Here is a 19,148-nt window from a genome sequence, read left to right on the forward strand (position 1 = left end):
AAAAATCCCTGGTGTCTTGTGGTGTCTGCCCCCAGGAGGGGGGGGGGCAGAAATGGCCTAATAATAATCTCCGCCCCCCCCCCCCCCCCAACGGGACGACCCTGCCTAAGGGGTCGCTCCCCAAACATAAAAAAATAAAAGTAAACAAAAAACAATTATCCCTGGTGTCTATGGTTTTCTGACCCCCACCCCCCCTCAGGGGCAGATGGGCCTAATAATATTAGGCCAATCTGCCCCCGGGGGGGCAGAAATGGCCTAGAAATAATTTGCCCCCGAGGAGCAGCCCTTGCCCAAGGGGCCGCTCCCCTTACTTGAAATAGCCCACAAAATAAAATATTCCCTGGTGTCTAGTGGTTTCTGCCCTCCCTGAGGGCAGATCGCAAGGCCGATCTGCCCCCAGGGGATGCAGAAATGGCCTAATAATGATTTCCCCCCCCCCCCCCTCCCCTCCGAGTGACCCTTGCCCAAGGGGTCGCTCCCCAAACATAAATTTTTTTTAAAAAGTATCCCTGGTGTCTAGTGGATTTCTGCCCCCCTCTGGGGGCAGATCGGCCTAATAATTTTAGGTTGATCTGCCCCCGGGTGGGGCAGAAACAGTCGTAAAATTATTTTCCCCTCTGGGAAGTGGCCCTTGCCCAAGGGGCCGCTTCCCTTATGTGTACATATAAAAAAAAATAAAAAAACATGGTGTCTAGTGGTTTCTGCCCCCCCTTGAGGGCAGGTTGGCCTAATAAAAATAGGCCGATCTGGCAGAAATGGCCTAGAAATATTTTTTTGCCCCCAGGAGAGCGACCCTTGGCTAAGGGGTCGCTCCCCACAAATAAAAATAAAAAAAACAAACAATCCCTGGTGTCTAGGGGGTTTTCTTCCCCCGGGGGCAGATCGGCCTAATTGTATTAGACCAATCTGCCCCCAGGGGGGGCAGAAACAGCCCAAACAAAAATTGCCCAAAAGCGCGCTGACGTCATCAGACGCCACGGGGGGGTTACGGGGGGCTGGGGTGGAAGGGGAAGCGATTCCCCTTCCATCCCTGCCTAGGGGAGGGGTGTGCCTGGCAATTGGGAGGAGCGCTTGCGCTCCCCCCCGGGCGCCCCTAGCAGGACGAGGTGATCTCGTCCAAGGCACCGGGGAACCGGCGCCTTGGACGAGATCACCTCGTCCAAGGCACACCAGGGGTTAAGCATTTGTTGTACTCACACAGGCAATAAATGAGAACACACACTCAAAGACTTAACTCCAGGCCAATAGGTTTTTATATAGAAAAATATTCTTTCCTTAATTTATTTCAAAACCACAAGATTCAGAATTCAAGTAAGTATATAAATTGTAAGGTACTTGCCATTGGTAAATATGGAACTTTGAATTAAAACAGTAATGTACACAGTTTTGGCAAAAATGGCAATAAGTTATTTTAAAAGTGGACACTGTGCAACAATCAACAGTTCCTGGGGGAAGTAAGTAATGGTTAGTTTTTCAGTTAAGTGAAGCACTTACAAGTCCAGTCTCTGGGGCATAGACAGCCCACAGTTGGGGGTTCAAGTCAACACCAGACACCCAGCACCAGCAACATAGGGCTGGTCAGGTGTAGAGGTCAAAGTAGGGCCCAAATAACATAGGCGCTTATGGAGTCTAGGGGTGCTCCGGTTCCAGTCTGCTAGCAGGTAAGTACCTGCATCCTCGGGGAGCAGACCAGGGGGGTTTTGTAGAGCACTGGGGGGGGGGGTCACAAACAGGCACACAAAATACACCCTCAGCGGCACAGGGGCGGCCGGGTGCAGTGTGTGAAATAGGTGTCGGGCTTTAGGTTGAAATCAATGGAGAGACCCGGGGCTCACTCTGGCGATGCAGGCAGGGCACAGGGGGCTTCTTGGTCCAGCCTCCGACTGGGCAAGGATGAGGGCCGCCTGCTGGTCACTCCTGCACCAGTAGTTGGTTTCTCTTGGGCCTGGGGGCTGCAGGTGCAGTGCTTCTTCCAGGCGTCGGGTTCTTTGTTACCGGGTAGTCGCGGTCAGGAGGATCCTCTGGATTCTCTCTGCAGGCGTCGCTGTGGGGATGCAGGGAGGTCGTCTCAGGGTGTCCATGACGTTGGAGTCGCCTGGGGGTCCTCTCTGCAGTGTTGGTTCTTCTGGACACGAGCCGGGGGCTTCGGGTGCAGAGTGTTGGGGACTCACGCTTCCGGAGTGAGGTTGGAATCCCTTTAAAGATGGTTTCTTTGTTGCTGTTTTGACAGAGCCACTGTCCACGGGAGTTCCTTGGTCCTTTGGTTGCAGAGAAGTCCTCTGAGTCCACAGAGGTCACTCGTCCCACTGGATACGTCACTGTGCAGATTTTTTGAGTCTGGAGACAGGCCGGTAGGGCTGGGGCCAAGTCAGTTGTCGTCTCCATCTCTGTGGGACTTTCAGGTCAGCAGTCCTTCTGTTTGTTGCAGGTCGTCAGGAATCTGGTTTCCTGCATTCAGGGTCGCCCCTAATTACTCAATTTAGGGGTGTGTTTAGGCCTCGGAGGCAGTAGCCAATGGCTTCTGTCCTTGAGGGTGGCTACACCCTCTTTGTGCCTCCTGCCTTTGGGGAGGGGCACATCCCTAATCCTATTGGGTGAAATCCTCCAACGCAAGATGGAGGATTTCCTTAAGGCAGGAGTTAACTCCGCTCAAGACACCTTAGGGGCTGTCCTGGCTGGAGGGTGACTCCTCCTTGTTTTTTGCATTATTTCCTCCAGACTTGCCGCCAAAAGTGGGGGGCTGTGTCCGGGGGGCGGGCATCTCCACTAGCTGGAGTGCCCTTGGGCGCTGTAACACCAGGCTTGAGACCTTGAGGCTCACTGCCAGGTGTTACAGTTCCTACAGGGGGAGGTGTGAAGCACCTCCACCCCGTACAGGCTTTGTTGCTGACCACAGAATGCACAAAGGCACTCACCCCAGGTGGCCAGAAACCCGTCTGGATGTGGCAGGCTTGCCAGAAACTGGTCAGCCTAGCACTAGTAGTCGGACTGGTATGCAGGAGGCATCTCTAAGATGGCCTCTGTGTGCATTTCCCAATAACTACCACACTGGCATCAATGTAGATTTGTGTTGAGACGTTTGATACCAAACTTCCCAGTATTCAGTGTAGCCATTATGGAACTGTGGAGTTTGTGTTTGACAAACTCCCAGACCATATACTCTTTATGGCTACCTGACACTTACAATGTCTAAGAATTGGCTTTAGACACTGTAGGGGCATATTGCTAATGCAGCTACACCCTCACCTGTGGTATAGGGCTGTAAGGCCTGCTAGAGGGGTGACATACCTATGCCACAGGCAGTGGGTTGTGAACATGGCACTCTGAGGGGAGTGCCATGTTGACTTAGTCTTTTTCTCCCTACCAGCACACACAAGCTGTGAGGCAGTGTGCATGTGCTGAGTGAGGGGTACCCAGGGTGGCATAATACATGCTGCACCCCTTCGATACCTTACCTGGCCACATGGCCCTTGATCTCAGTGGTACCATTTACAAGGGACTTATCTGTGTGCCAGGGCTGTGCCAATTGTGGAGACAAAAGTACAGTTTAGGGAAACTGCACTGGTGCTGAGGCCTGGTTAGCATAGACCCAGCACACTTTCAATCTTAACTAGTATCAACAAAAGGCAAAAAGTTAGGGGGTAACCATGCCAACCGTGGCATTTTCCGACAGTCACCACCATTCTTCTTCGTCCATATCATCTGGACTCTTGGGTAAGAAAAAGAAGCTGAAACGTTCTTCGACTTCGCTCTGTCGTGCACAAGATGCTACAACACTCTAGGCCTCCCTCTGGGTCTGCTTCTTGCCTCCCCGATTTTCCAGGAGCCGGGGTTACCCCTGCCCAACTAAAGGAGTTCTGTGAGGCCATGCACCTCATATTTGGACAGCCCGACCCATACTCAGCGCCTTCGGGCCCAAGGGAGGCGGTGGGGGCCACCTCGGGTTCAGTCAGCAACTTCAGTCCCAACTCCGGAGGGCATCTCAGGATCCGCTTCTGGATCCGTCCCGACGCTGGTCGGACCAATGTGAACTTCCCTGGCTTCGGGTCAGACAATGGTTCTCCAGGCGCCGATTGGGCCCACAATCTACGTCGATCCTGTACTCATTCCTGACAACCCAGAGGCGGACAAATGTCACTCCATGGGCTATGCTGCGCCCAGGGTTGATCCTGAACCCTATCACTATGGGTATGGATATAGGGATAGTGTAGAGGGGTTGCTGGACCCTTAAGAAGACCAGCTTAAACCTGAACTGGACTGGGTGCAGGATTTGTATGATGCCAGTGGGTTGGAAACCTCCCTTGATACTGGCATGTTCTCTCCCCGTACCGTGGCTACGGAGGAGGGAGCATCTTATTCTGTGGTGGTGAGAAGGGCCGCTGAGGTTTTGAATCTTGAGCTTAATTCTGTGGAGGTCAGGCCTAACCTCCTGACTGAAGTGCTTCAGCCTAGGGCCTCCAACTCAGAACCCCTTCTTCCCTTCAACAAAGCACTTACAGACGTCCTACTAGGGACCTGGTCCAAACCCAGCACAGGGGCTCCTATGAATAGGACGATTGCCCACCGCAATCAGCCTGTGCCGAATGACCCTAATTTCCTCACCCAATACCCTACGCCTGAGAGCCTTGTCCTCCAGGCTTTTTCATCCCCTGGTGCATTCCCTACCACTCCCCTGGACAGGGAATCAAAAAGACTGGGCAACTTAGGGAAGAAGATGTTTTCTTTTGCCAGTCTAGTGCTGCGGTCTGTGAACGCTGCATGCCTTTTGGGCCACTCTTCCCATAGTCTCTGGAATACGGTCGCGCAAGTGCTGCTCCACGTTCCGGAAGAGGCCCGGAATATTCTCTCCCAAGCCATGACAGATGGGAGATACGCAGCCAAGTTCATGATCCGTTGTGGAGTGGATATAACCGACTCACTAGGCAGATCGGTTGCATCGACGGTGGCACTGAGACACCACGCCTGGTTGAGGGCGCCTGGCTTTTAAGGGGATGTCCAACAATCCTTGATGGACATGCCCTTTGATGGCACTCGTCTCTTCGGAGACCATACAGACTCATCACTCGAGCAGTTTAAGGATTCCCGGACTCGGTCCCTTGGCCTCGCAGCCTCTCCTCGCCCCCCCTTAGTCATCCTTCTTTTGTGGTTACGGAAGGGGCACCCAACTGCATCCATTGCCACCGACCCGCGTATGCTGCAGAGTCCCTGCGCAGACGCGGGATCCATTGACCTCATGGATCAGGGACTCAGCAGGCCGCTCAGTCCACCTCGCCCCTTCCTTTACCTCAAAACCTTCCTAGTCTGTTGGGACATCCAGGGCCAGTTGGCGGCAGAATTCACCATCATCTACCCCACTGGGGTCCATTACTACGGACAGGTGGGTTCTACAGATCGTCCGAAGACTTTGAGACTTCTCCTACAACCTTGCCACTATCATTCGATCATCTGTCGGAGGATCATTTGGCACTTCTCTGTGAGCAAGTTAAGGCTCTCCTGGCTAAGGGAGCCATTGAGAGGGTCCCTGCGCCAGAAGTAGGTTGTGGTTGCTATCCCTGCTACTTTCTGATGCCCAAAAAGAAAAAGGGTCTTCGCCCTATTCGAGTCCTCCGGTCCCTCAATCTAATCTCGTCCTCAAGAAGGAGAAGTTCAAGATGTTAACCCTGGCTCAGGTCCTTTCTGCCCTGGACCCTGGAGACTGGATGGTTGCGTTGGACTTGCAGGATGCCTATTTCTGTTTTCCCGTGCTGCCAGCCCACGGACGTTACCTACGATTCGTAGTAGGTCACAAGCACTTTCAGTTCATTGTGCTCCTCTTTGGCCTTACTAGTGCCCCTTGGGTGTTCACGAAAGTGATGGTAGTGGTTGCAGCTCATTTGCGCAGGTTAGGGGTCCCAGTCTTCCCCTACCTCGACGACTGGCTGTTGAAAGCGTACATGCCCCAGAATGTCATCTCCCACCTCCAGACTACGGAGAACCTCCTGCATTTGCTGGGTCAACGTTCCGAAATCACACCTGACTCCCTCTCAGACGCTCGCCTTCATAGGAGCTGTTCTGAACACAGTGCAGTTTCGGGCTTATCCTCCTAAAAAACGAGTCCAGGATAGTCGGGCTATGATACCAATGTTTCCTGGATTTTGGTGACAATGACTCTGAGGCTGCTGGGCCTCATGGCCGCCTGCATCCTGCTGGTCCAACATGCCAGATGGCATATGGGGGCTCTGCAGTGGGACCTGAAGTTCCAGTGGGCGCAGCATCAGGGGAATTTCTCCGGCATGGTTCAGATTTCAGAGGAAACTGCAAAAGACCTGCAGTGGTAGTTGTCGAATCCAGATTGGGTCTAGGGCAGATCCCTCTCCCTTCCCCAACTAGATCTCACAATAGTGACAAATGGAATGGGGTGGCCACATGGGAGAGGCTGAGATCAGAGGCCTCTGGTCTCTGGTGGAGTCTGGGCTCCACATGAACCTTTTGGAGCTCTGGGTGATCCGACTTGCATTGAAAGCATTCCTTCCCTCTCTCAAAGGGAAAGTGGTGCAGGTGTTCACCGACAACATCACCGCCATGTGGTATTGCAACAAACAGGGCAGAGTGGGATCGTGGACCCTTTGTCAAGATGCTCTTCGCTTCTGGACATGGACGTAACACCAGGGCATTTCCATGGTGGTTCAACATCTGGTGGGCTCTCTGAATCCCAGAGCAGATTAACTCAGCCGTCGATGCATAGTTGATCATGAATGGCGTCTCCATCCGGAGGTGGCACAAGGTCTCTTTCAGCAGTGGGGAGAGCCCTGGCTAGATTTGTTCGCCTCCGCAGAGAATGCGCAATGTCAGCTGTTTTGCGCTGTGGAGTTTCCAAGGCGGCACTCGCTCGGCGACGCTTTTCAAGTGGAACTCAGGCCTCCTGTATGCCTTCCCGCCAATACCACTTCTGCCCAGAGTTCTGAAGAAGATCAGGCAAGCCCGGGCCCAAGCAATCTTGGTAGCTCCAGACTGGGCACAAAGAGTCTGGTATCCCGAGCTCTTGAGCATGGCCGTTGATCCTCTGATCAGACAGCTCCTTTGTGAGGATCTTCTGTCGCAGCAGCAGGGGACGGTTATCAACCCGAACCTGTCCTGCTTCCGCCTCCTTGTGTGGAGATTGAGCGGCGACAGTTGACGGCATGTGACCTTCCACCTGAAGTCTGTAATGTCATCTTGGCAGCCAGCCGTCCATCCACCAAAATGGTATGCGCATGTTGTTGGAAGAAATTTGTGGCATGGTGTATCAACAAATCTGTTGATCCCCTCTCTCAGAGGTTCTCCTCTTTATCCTTTCTCTTGCCCAGCAGGGCTCTACTCCTGGAACCCTTAAGGGATGTTTGTCTGCCATCTCTGCCTTCTTAAGGCTACCAGACAAACCTTCTATTTTCAAATCGCCCATTGTTGGGAGGTTTCTTTAAGGCCTCACTCATATGTTCCCTCCTGTTCCATTCATCATGCCCCAGTAGGATTTAAACTTGGTCTTCACATACCTCATGTGCGCCCCTTTTGAGCCGCTCCACAATTGTCCTTTATGGTTCTTAACATTTAAAATAGCTTTCTTGGTTGCCATCACCTCTGCTCACAGAGTAAGTGAGCTTCAGGCTATTTTCTGCGAAGCCACCATTCCTAGCAGTGCATCCTGACAAAGTGGTGCTTCGTACCAGGGCTTCCTTTCTTCCCAAAGTGGTAATGCCTTTTCACGTAGACCAATATATCATCTTGCCTACTTTTTACGCACTGCCACATCCCTCACATGAGGAGGAGAGACTCCACCATCTGGATCCAAAAAGATCGTTGGCATTCTATCTAGATCGTACTGAAGATTTCCGGGTGGACGGTCAGCTCTGTGTGGGATATGTGGGGCGAAGAAAGGGAAGGCGGTGCAGAAGAAGACCATCTCATGATCTTTAGTCCTCTGCATCAAGATGTGCTACGCATTGGTGAAAAAGAAACCCCCTGAGGGTTTGCCCGCTCATCCTACCAGAGCAACTGCAGCTACCACAGCGTTAGCACGCGGAGTTCCAGTCCTGGATACCTGTCAGGCTGCAACTTGGGGGTCCTTACATACGTTCACCAAGCACTACTGCCTGGACAGTCAGGTCTGCAGGGATGGCTATTGTGGCCATGTGGTCCTGCAGGATTTTTTGGTGTGATCTTAGTTCGCAGCCCACCACCGGAAATTGTATTGTTCGGATATCTATTCAAAGGTAAGTAATCCTTAGCTAGAAGTCTCTATCAGATGTACAAGTTACTTACCTTCTGTAACAATAAATCTGGTAGAGACATATTCTAGTTGCAGATTCCTTACCGACCCTCCCATCCTCCCCACAGTAGGAACTGATTTCTAGGGACGGGTACTTCCCTCTAAGGGCCCTAGTTTTGGCGCATCATTCTCAGTGTTCTTCATGGCTCCATGCTACTGGCGTGGAAAGTCATGAAAAGAAACTGACGTCAGCGCACTGGGGTGGCGCCTGTATACGACTGCGACATCATCACAGTGACCACGACGCCAACGCCGCCCGTGAAGTCGACCTACGCCACCTAAGGGCGCGCAGGGGTACTGCTTGAAGAAAAAATCTCCGGATCCAGTCTAACACCTGGCGAAATTTAAAGGTAAGGAATCTGCAACTAGAATATGTCTCTACCAGATATATTGTTACCGAAGGTAAGTAACTTGTACTTCTGGCAAACCCCTGGGACAGCGAGTCCTGATGTTTTAGCCTCTGCCCTGGATCTCAGTGCTGATTATTCTGAGGCTGCTGTGATTGTTAGACTTCTGCATCCTGCTGATGTTGCATGCAGGATAGCACTTGCAGGCTCTGCAGTGTTGCTTGAAATTCCAGTGGGCACATCAGGAAAGTGTTGGATTATAACTATATTTCGGAGGAAACTTCAAAAGATTTGGGTTACTGGCAGGCTCCTCTCCTTACTGCACCCAGAGTTGACATGGCCATAGTTGGATCTGTGCATCGCTACTGGATTGAGGATGCCATCTGGGAGAGGTGGAGATCAGAGCACTCTGGTCTTCAGCGGAGACTCAACTCTACATCAGTGTATTGGAGTTGAGAGTGATTCTCTAGTCAATTAAGGCCTTCATGCATGCCATCAAAAGAATGCTGATGCAGGTCCTTCCAGACAAGACTACTGCCATGTGCTATTGCAGCAAGCAGGGCTGAGAGTGGAGCGCCAGACCATGTGTAAAGAAAGATTGCACCTCTGGAAGTGGCTGGACCACCAGGCAATTTCCCTGGTGATGAACTATCTGGTGGGATCTTTAAACTTTTTTTTGGAGGGGGTGTGAACTCCAGTGTCTTGCGGATCATGAATGGTGATTACACCCAGAGAGATAGCACAGGCCATCTTCCAACAATTGGGAAAATCCTGGCTCTGCCTTTTCGCCACCGCTGGGAATGCACAATGTCAGCAGTTCTGCATGCTGGAGTTTTCAAAACAGCTCTCACTCTTAGATGCCTTCTCTACAGTAGAGCTCAGGACCCCTGTATGCCTTTCCACCACTGCCTCTCTTGTCCAGAGTTTTGAAGATCAGTAATGACCTAAGACTGTGCCAGTAGAGTATGGTACTTGGAACTCCTGGGCACGAGCATCTGTCCTCTGATCAAGCTGCCCCTTCCGAAGGGATTTTCTGTTGCAGCAGCAGGGCTCAGTGTTGCAGTCCTCCACACTTTTTCATTTTGGGCCTTCGCTGTCAAAACTGCTGGACATAGTTGAGGAGGCCTCAGGTCTCCGGGTGAACAAAGCCAAATCTCTCTATTGATCCCAATTAGGGGTGACCCAAGTGTCTGATCCTAGCAGTCTGCCATCCCAATACACAGCCTAGCCTTCCAGTATCTGGGTATACACATTTCTGTGCTTCTAGAACTGACGTGGCATTTTACCTTGACTCCTTTGGATGAAGAACATGAAAAAAGATCTTCAGAAATGGGTGAGGGGTTTGCAAAATGGGATAGGATAAAAATCACCCTGTTTGGTGATGTCTGGTTGGGGACCGAAGTTTAGATGTTTCAGGAGCAATATCACCTTTCTCACACTCAGTTCTACGAGTGCTTGCAAATACGACATGCTTTTACTGCTATATCACCCTGACACTAACATCCCAGACTTTAGCACTTTCCAAACCAAGATATTGACAGGGAAACTCACCAAAGGCACCATTTCCCATTTAGACCCCTCCCCGGGTTATTAATGCCCCAAACCTATTCCCAAAACTGTGGCATAGGTGGGAAACATTGCTGGGGAACTGCTGAGTGGAGAGAGGCTAGGATGGCCCTGATAGCTCACTATCTCTACACACCTGAGGCTGGTCCAACTTAACTATTTGCAGTTAGCTTATATGATGCCCCTTCTGCTTCACAGGGCAGGTAGGATTCCTCACGCTAACTGCTTCTGTTGTTCCTCGTTGGACGTGGACTTCTTCCACATGGACTGTTCCTGTCCTGTGGATGTCCTTGACTGCTGGAGGATAGAGCAGGATCTTTTGCCGGTGCTGGATGGGGCATTAGAACTCTCTACTAGAGTGGCTGTTCTAGGCTTTGTGGGGGACCTGGAGGGTCCGAGAACGGAACATGTGTTCATAGGGATTGCTTCGCTGATCGGTAAGGGAGACATTGCCTGGAAGTGGAACTCCTTGAACTCTCCCTCGGTGGTTGACTAGTGTGTTGAAGTGGACTGGAGTACCCAACAAGAAAAGCCAATCTATGCTGCCGGGGCTGTCTGCAGAAACATGAGCAGATTTGGGGTAAATTGTAGCATGGTTTGGAACTGTATAACTTAATATATGCATGTGCAATGTGGTTTTTCTTATTACACAGTATGCTGTATTTTCTTCTGTATTTTTTACATGCAATAAAAACGATTACAATTTGTTTATCAAAAAACTACACTCGAAGTGATAGATCAATCTACAATGTGGTAACTAGGGAGGAAGATACCAGTTTAGTAAAACAGTGAACAAATTACTCTAACAATATTGTGAATATGGATCTTGCCACTTAAAATACCTGACAGATTTTAATGAAGGTTTTCTATTTGAATAAAGGCAGATTGTATTTTCTGTTTTGCCTTGTAGATTTGGTTAGACGACATGCTGGTGTGTTGGGACTCAGTGCTTGTATCTTGTCAAGTCCATATGAAGTGCCTACTTGGATGCCGCAGCTTCTAATGGATCTGAGTGCACACTTGAATGATCCACAGCCAATTGAGGTAAATCAGTTATAATACCAACTTGTTTTGTCTTTCACTGTTTTTAAGAAGCAGAAGTTGGAGGCACTAGTTTCTGTAAGTACAAAAACGGCCCTCGCTCGTCTTGTGATTTTTTTCCACACAAGTTATCACCTTCTGGGGGTACGTCATCAAAATAATGAAATCTGATAGAGACTTCTAGCTGCGGATTCCTTACCTTTAGAATTTCCAGGTGTCAGCTTAGAATCCAAAACTTTTCCTGAGCATTACACCTGCGCACGCTGTCGGGTAACTTTGTTCGGATCTGCGTGGCATGGTTGGAGTCATGTGTGACATCACGGTCGGCTAAAGGCACCACCCAGGTGCATGTACATCAGTTCTTTTCCTTGTGCGCTGGTTAAGCGCAGATTCAAAATAGATCTACCCCTCTGTCTTTTTTGACAGGCCTTTTTCGACCTTTTTGTTGAGTGTTTTTTGGTTGTGAAAAGGATGACTTTGAGGAAGACAGGATTTAAGCCATGTGGAGCCTGCCAACGCGCCATGTTGGTGACTGATCCCCGTCAGTTATGCCTTTGGAGTCTCAAGCATGACCATGACTGGAAGTGGTGCTCGGACTGCCGGGCCTGGCTCTTAAAGCTTTGTGGTAGCGGTCCCTAAATCTAATGGCAGGCCAGGAATCAACATCAGCAGGCGCGACACCTCAGAGGTCACGGACCCGGTCGAGGAGAAGGTCATGGGACCGCTCCAGGAGTCCCAACTCCTCTTCATCCCACTTGAGGTCCTCCGGGCACTCAGGGAAGAGGTACAAGAAGAAGAAAAAGCCCAACGGACTTCGACCCCACCTTACCTGTCAGCTGAAGAGGCAACTTAGAAACATCGATGTTCCAGGCACGGTTCCGTGGAATCGTTGCCAGGGCCGGCTTCGCGCCTTCCTCCCTTTCTGGAAGCTGGAGTGATCCCCGCTAAACTAAAGGATTTTTACGAGGGCATGCGTCTTGTATTTGAGCAAGCCGGCCCCATCTGAGCGTCTTCGGGCCCCAGAGGGTCGGCGGAGACCCCTTCAGGTTCAGCGCCGGCAGCTTTGGCCCAGGCTTCGATGGGGTCTCATGGATCAGATCCAGAACAGCATTGACTTCACACAGTCAACTTTGTCCGGCGAAGCTCCCGACATCGGCGCCACCGTTGCCTGTGAGCCCCATTCCGATCACCTATAAGTTGGAACTGCATCACATGGTGCTAATTTTGCCTCTGACGGCGCCCACAGGTGCTAGATCATTGTCTGAGCATTTGCTCAATCAGCCAGGCCCTGGTGAGGAATGGACCCTCTGGAAACCCATATGGAATCTTTGGACTGGTATGAGGAACTAGGAGAGGCCAGTGGACTGGACACCTCTCCAGATACTGGTTTGCTCTCCCCTTCTGCTGTGGCTACGGAGGAGAGTGCATCACATTCAGTGGTGGGCAGCAGAGGTCCTTGACCTCGAACTGCCCTTGGTGCAGATCAGGGCTAACCTGCTGACAGAGGTGCTTCAGCTGGGGGTTTCCTCATTGGAACCGATGTTGTCCTTAATGAAACCCTCACTGATGTCCAAATGGGGACGTGGGCCAAACCGAGCACAGGGCCTCCTGTAAACAGGATAATTGATGGCCACCATCAACCGGCACCATACAACCGAAGTTTCCTCATTCAACACTCCACCCCAGAGAGCTTGGTAGTCCAAGCATCCACTTCCCAGGGTGCCTTCCCTTCAGCACCTCCTGATAGGGAGTCCAAAAGGCTGGACCAGCTTGGGAAGAAAATGTTTTTTTCCAACAACCTGGCATTAAGGTCAGTAAACACCTAATGCTTATTGGGCCATTATTCCCACACTTTGTGGGATATTGTTGCGCAGGTGCTGACTCAGGTCCCGGAGGACGCGCAGATTATTTTCTCTCAAGCAGTTAAGGACGGGAGAGAGGCAGCGAAGTTTACCATTAGGTGTTGTTTGAACACACCTGACTCCCTGCATAGGGCAATTTCATCGACAGTGGCCCTTCGATGCCACACCTGGCTATGTACAGCTGGGTTTTCAGGGAATGTCCAGGCAAACCTTGTAGGAAAGTCCCCTCTTTCTGCCATGGTTACCCACACTTTTTGCCTGATGGCAGTGTGCTTAGACTGTTCACTGGGATCCTGCTAATCAGGACCCCAGTGAGTGTGCCCTTTCCTCCAAATTCAGCTTGTTTTCGTACTTCATACACCCCACAATTGGCATGCTGGTGTACCCCTGTAAGTCTCTAATAGGTGGTACTTAGGTACCCAGGGCATTGGTACACCACGGCTCTCCCATGGGCTGCAGCATGTATTATGCCACCCGGGGGAGCCCATGCAAACTTTGTCCGTAGACCTTCCATTTGCCACCTGCGTGAAATGGAGCATACACCCTTTTACTGCTGGTCAGCACACCAGTAAGTCACCCCTATCATAAGCCCTTTGAGCCCAAAGGGCAGGGTGCAGGTCCATGTGTGTGTGGGCACCGCTGCACAAGCAGAGATGCCCCTACAAACTCCAGTTCCAATTCCATGGACCTCGTAAGTGAGGGGGAGCCATTTTATCTTGTACTGTACCCTGGTCACTACCTGTGGTCCAGCTACTGAGTGGTAACGCCGAACCTGGGCATGTTTGGTATCAAACATGTCAGAATCATACACTATTAGTGATTCTAGTATTGGTGGCATGATTCTATGCACCCTCGGGGTTCCTTAGAGGATCCCCCAGTTCTGCTCCTACCAGTCTTTCAGTGTCTGCGGACAGCCTGTGCTGCTGCAGCCTTCCAGACACAATTCTGCCCTCCTGCTCCTTGACCAGCTTGAGCAGAGGACAGCAGAACAAAGGATTTTCAGTAGGAGAGGAGGCAAACTCCTCTGCTTTAGAAATAGGTTTTACTGGGCTAGGGAGGTGTAGCCTCCCCACACACCACCAGACTGCTTTGAAGGGCACATTTGGTGCCCTCCTTGCATAATCCGGTGTGCACAGTCCAGGGACCACTGGTTCCCGCTCAGTCGCAAAACACACAGAGGAAAGGGGAGTGACCACTCCCCTGTCCATCTCCACCCCATGGTGGCCACTTGTTTCTGCCATCTTGGAAACAAGATGTGCAAAGTCTTCTGGGAGCATCTGAAAGGTAGGCCAGGTAGCTGGCGTCAGTGACCCCTCCTGATAGGTGGTCAGCCCAGAGAGTGACCGAACCCCCATTTTGGGCTATTTAGGTACTCCCTTGTGGGTGAGTCCCCAGGTTCGTCGTGCAAGACTCCACCAGGAACTCTCTGCAAAGACATCATCTGCTGCTGGCCTCAGGAACCACTGCTGGGCAACACAGGAACCAAATAAGACTGCACAGACTGGGAGGACTTCTGTTGGCAACATTGTTTCCACGGCTCCTATCCGCATTCTGCAACATCTCCAAGGCTGTACATCCTTTGGGGTTGGCAAGACTTCGACTGCACTAAGAAGCAAGAAGGAATCTCCCTTGGAGTGAAAGAGTACTCCCCTACATCCACAGGCACTGAGGCAACATTGTCCAGTTAGTGGAATCTCCTGTCCTCCAGATCTGCGAAGATTCTCCAACACAGGTGATGGTTATGAGGGATCCCTTGGGTCTCATCTGTCTGCTGTCCAACGTGGAAGATGTGAGCCTTTGCCTCTGTCACTGGAAAAAAACCCCTGTGCGCTGCAACTGTTGCACCAACCATCGCTTGTTGACTCCTGCTCCAAGGGATCTTCAGGCTCCAAGTAGCCTCAGCACCCAGCACTCTACCTCTGCGAGGACAGTTCCCTCTGTGCACCTCCAGTTACGTGGGGCTCCTGTTCAGGTGTGCTGACTGGGCCTTGCTGCAACGTATTGGTCCTGCTGCCAGAGGATTGCTCATGGGCTCTCTGACTGCTTCTTCTAGCTCTCTTGCATCCTAAGGGTCAGCTCGGACTCTCATCCAGGGAGCGAGTCCCTAGGACCTTGCTGGTCCTCCACAGCTCAGCAAAATCTTCAACAGCTCCCTTTGCATTTGCCGGTTTGTGGTCCTCCTGACCACTGACCCATCTGCAATCAGGCGACCATCGAGGGACCGCTCGTAGGCAACTTCAGGGAGAATTCTCTGCTGCTTTTAGGCCCGCTGCTGGACTCCATCCATCACCGTTGACCCAGATCTTCAGCTACAGAAGGGTGGGCATGGCTCCTGCCCCACCTGGACACTCATGCGTGGACTGGACTCTGTCCCTTTCTTTTTGCAGGTCCTCCTCGCCTGGACCTGTCTGGTCTTGTTTCTACATTGCTCCAACCATGACATCCCCAAGTTAGCCTCTCAGACAACCGGGTAACTTACCTCTCTGCACCCGGCCACTGGGGATCTTTTAGTGTAGGAGGCTGGCCCAGTGTGTGGTGGACACCTATGGTGTTACACCTTATACTGGGTCCAGGCAACCCTTACTAGATAGTATTACAGTGTCTAGGTGGTACTATAGACAGAACCCCTACTGGAGGTAAGTACACACAAAATATACACAAGTAAGTATTAGGAAAGAACAAAAAAGAGCAAAGGCCCTCTAAAGGGGGGGGGGGCAAACCATATACTAAAAGAGTGGAATGCAAGAATGGTTCCCCCACCAGAGGATATGGGGTAGTTGGCCAAGTGCTGGGAGCGAGTGGAACCCTAAGAGGTAAGTATCCAAAAGACCCCTAGCAACCAGGAGAGTAGAGGTAAATTACCTGGTTGTTCCACAGGCTAACATGGGGACTCGTAAATGGAATATTGCAAGAATATGACCAGGCCGGTGGAACCCAGTGGTGGATTCCAGATGAAGAGGGCCTGCAAAAGAAGGGGACAGAGCCCAGTCTACACACGAGTGTCCAGGTGGGGCAGGAGGTAATGCCCACTCTTCTTTGGGTGAAGATAAGGGTGGTGGATGAAGTCCATCTGCGGAATCCAGGATCTGCAGAGGAGCTATCTCTCGACTGTCGCCGGATTGTAGACAGGTCAGTGGTCAAGAGGGGCCACCAACTAGCACAAGAAAATGCAACTGGAGCTGTTGGAGATTTGCAGTGCTGAAGAGGACCAGCAAGGTCCTGGGGACTCTACCCTTGGAGGAGAGTCTGGGCTGACCTAAAAAGACAGGAGAGCCAGCAAAAGCAGTCAGAACCCCGACAAGCAACCCACTGGCAGCAGGGCCAGGAAGCACACCTGAAGAGGAGTCTCATGTCGCTGGAGTAGCAGAGAGGAGACTGTCCTTGCAGAGGTAGAATAGCTGTGGGCCGGGGCTACTTGGGGCCTGAAGATCCCTTGGAGCTGGAGTCAACAAGCCTTGATTGCTGCAACAGTCACGGTGCACAGGGATTCTGTCCTGGAGGAAGAGGCAAGAACTCACCGTCTCCCAAGTTGGACAGAAGGCAGAGAGGACCCAGAGGACCTCTCAGAACCACCACCTGTGTTGGGGGATCTTTGCAGGTCCAGAGGACAGCAGATCCTAGCAGCCAGATATTGTCGCCTTAGGTGCCTGTGGATGCAGGGGAGTGACTCCTTCACTCCAAGGGAGATACCTTCTTCCTTCTTTGGTGCAGCTGAAGTCTTGCCGACCCCAGAGGATGGACAGCCGTGGAAATGTTGCAAGTTGCTGACAGGCGCCACGGAAACTATTTTGCAAGGAGAGGACGCCTCGGTGTTGCAGTCTTTTTCAGTTTCTGGGGTGTACAGCAGCAGTTCCGGTGGCCAAGATCAGAGGAGTCCTCGTCGAGTCTTGCATGCCAGATCAAGGGACCCACCTGCAAGGGAGTCCCTAAATAGCCCGAAAAGGGGCCTGGTCACTTAGCAAGGTGACCATCTATCAGAGGGGGTCACTGACGTCATCTGTCTAACCTGACCAGTCAGATGCTCCCAGGGGCCTCTTCCCATCTTGAATTCAAGATGGCAGAATCAAGTGGCCACCTGGAGGAGCTCTGGACACTACATCTAGGGTGGTGATGGACAGGGGAGTGGTCACTCCTCTGTCCTTTGCGCAGTTTTGCGACAGAGCAAGCACCGGGGGTCTCTGGACTGGTGCAAACCATATTATGCAAGGAGGACACCAAAGGTACCCTTCAAAGCAAGTACTTGGCGTGGGGAGGCTACCTCTCCCAGCCTTGTAACACCTATTTCCAATCGAGAGGAGGTTGCAACCTTCTCCCACAGGAAAACCTTTGTTCTGTCTTCCCCTGCGTGAGCTGGTCAAGCAGCAGGAAGGCAGAGTCCTGTCTGAGGGGCACAGCAGTGTGGGATGTTCGCAAACCCTGGAAGACTTGTAGGAGCAATACTGGGGGGTCCTCTAAAGGAGCCCCCTAGAGTACATGGAATCATGCCACCAATACTGGCATCAGTATTGGGGTATGATTCCGACATGTGTAGGTTCAGAGTTACCATTATGTTTCTCGACCATAGGTAGTGATCTATGGCCAGTACATAGCTAAAATGGCTTCACCGCACTTATGAAGTTCAAGGAATTGGAACTGGATTTCGTAGGGGCACCTCTGCTCCTGCAGGGGTTTCCACTCGCACAGGGACCTGCATCCTGCCCCTAGGGTTGGAAGGGCCTACCATAGGAGTGATTTACAATGACCTGGTGTAGTGACCAGCAGTGAAAGGGTGCAAGCACCTTTTTACACAGGCTGCAAATGGAAGGCCAGCAGACGTAGTTTGCATGGGTTCCCATGGATGGCATAATACATACTGCAGCCCATGGGGGACCCCTGGTGTACCAATGCCCCTGGGTACCTAAGTACCAAATACTAGGGACTTACAGGGGCACACCATTATGCCAATTGTGGGGTGCAAAGAGTACCAAGACAGCCACATTTAGAGGAGAGAACACAATTACTGGGGTCCTGATTAGCAGGATCCCCTTGTAACCTGTCTAAGTACACTGACAGCAGACAAAAAGTGGAGGTAACCATGCTAAAAAGAGGGACTTTTCTACCTCTAGGTACTTACCATTTGGAGTTTCACTCTTCCCTAGCCCTTGTCTAACTACTCCATACACTCTGGTGGAGGACACCCTTTCGCATTCCCTTTTTTTTAGTATATGGTTTACCCCCACCACCCTTCCCCCTCTTATAGGGCCCTTGCTAATTTATGCTTTTCCTGAGTATTTTCTATTGCCTCTTTTGTGGGTTCATACCTCCAGAGGGAGGTATGCCAATAGTAGTCTAGTTTGGTGTGCCTACAATAAAGTACCTTTATTTTTACAACACTGTGTGGTTCCTTTCATGTGTGACTACTGTGGTATTGCAAGTACTTCACATGCCTCCTAGAAAAGTCTTGGCTGCTCACCACAGCTACCCTAGAGAGTCCTGGCTGTCTAGACTCTGTAACACTATCTAATCAGGGTTGTCTCGACCAAGTATAAGGTGTAACACCATCGGTGTCCACCACACACTGGGCCAGCTTCCTACATACCTAATGACCATGCCTGTAGGAGGCTGACTCAGTTTATGGTATACACCAATGATGTGTCACCCTATGCTGAGCCCAGGCAACCCTAGTGATAGTGAATAGGTGTCCAGATAGCAGAAGCTCTCTAGGGGGTAGCTGAGGTGAGCAGCTAAATCTTATCCAGGAGGTATGTAAAGCACTTGCAGTGCCACAGTAGTCAGATAGTAACTTACTCACAAGAAAGAAGCACACAAGTGTTGCAAAAATAAATGATAGTTTATTACAGCACTACTACTAAACTGACATTGGTATATCTCCCGTTGGGGACATTAGACACAATATATACACAAAACAACCCTCAGAAATGGCATAGAAATATACAGGGCCCTAGGAGAGGGCCAAACCAAATACTAAGAAAGTGGAATGTGAAATAGTGACTCCAGCTAATGTACATGTGGTAGTTAGCTAGGGGCAGTTAGGAACACCAAAGGTAA

At 51.2% G+C, this 19,148-nt stretch overlaps 1 protein-coding gene across 1 annotated transcript in view; it reads left to right on the forward strand.

The window, feature by feature from the left end:
- Positions 1 to 19,148, forward strand: part of PSME4 (proteasome activator subunit 4) — a 1,396,200-nt gene that overhangs the window by 1,308,887 nt on the left and 68,165 nt on the right. The window contains exon 45 of the mRNA XM_069234194.1: positions 11,108 to 11,241. Coding sequence (XP_069090295.1) covers positions 11,108 to 11,241 — 134 coding nt within the window. The remainder of the gene's footprint in view (positions 1 to 11,107; positions 11,242 to 19,148) is intronic.

This window comes from Pleurodeles waltl, chromosome 5 (assembly GCF_031143425.1).
Source record: "Pleurodeles waltl isolate 20211129_DDA chromosome 5, aPleWal1.hap1.20221129, whole genome shotgun sequence".
NCBI classification, from domain to species: Eukaryota; Metazoa; Chordata; class Amphibia; order Caudata; family Salamandridae; genus Pleurodeles; species Pleurodeles waltl.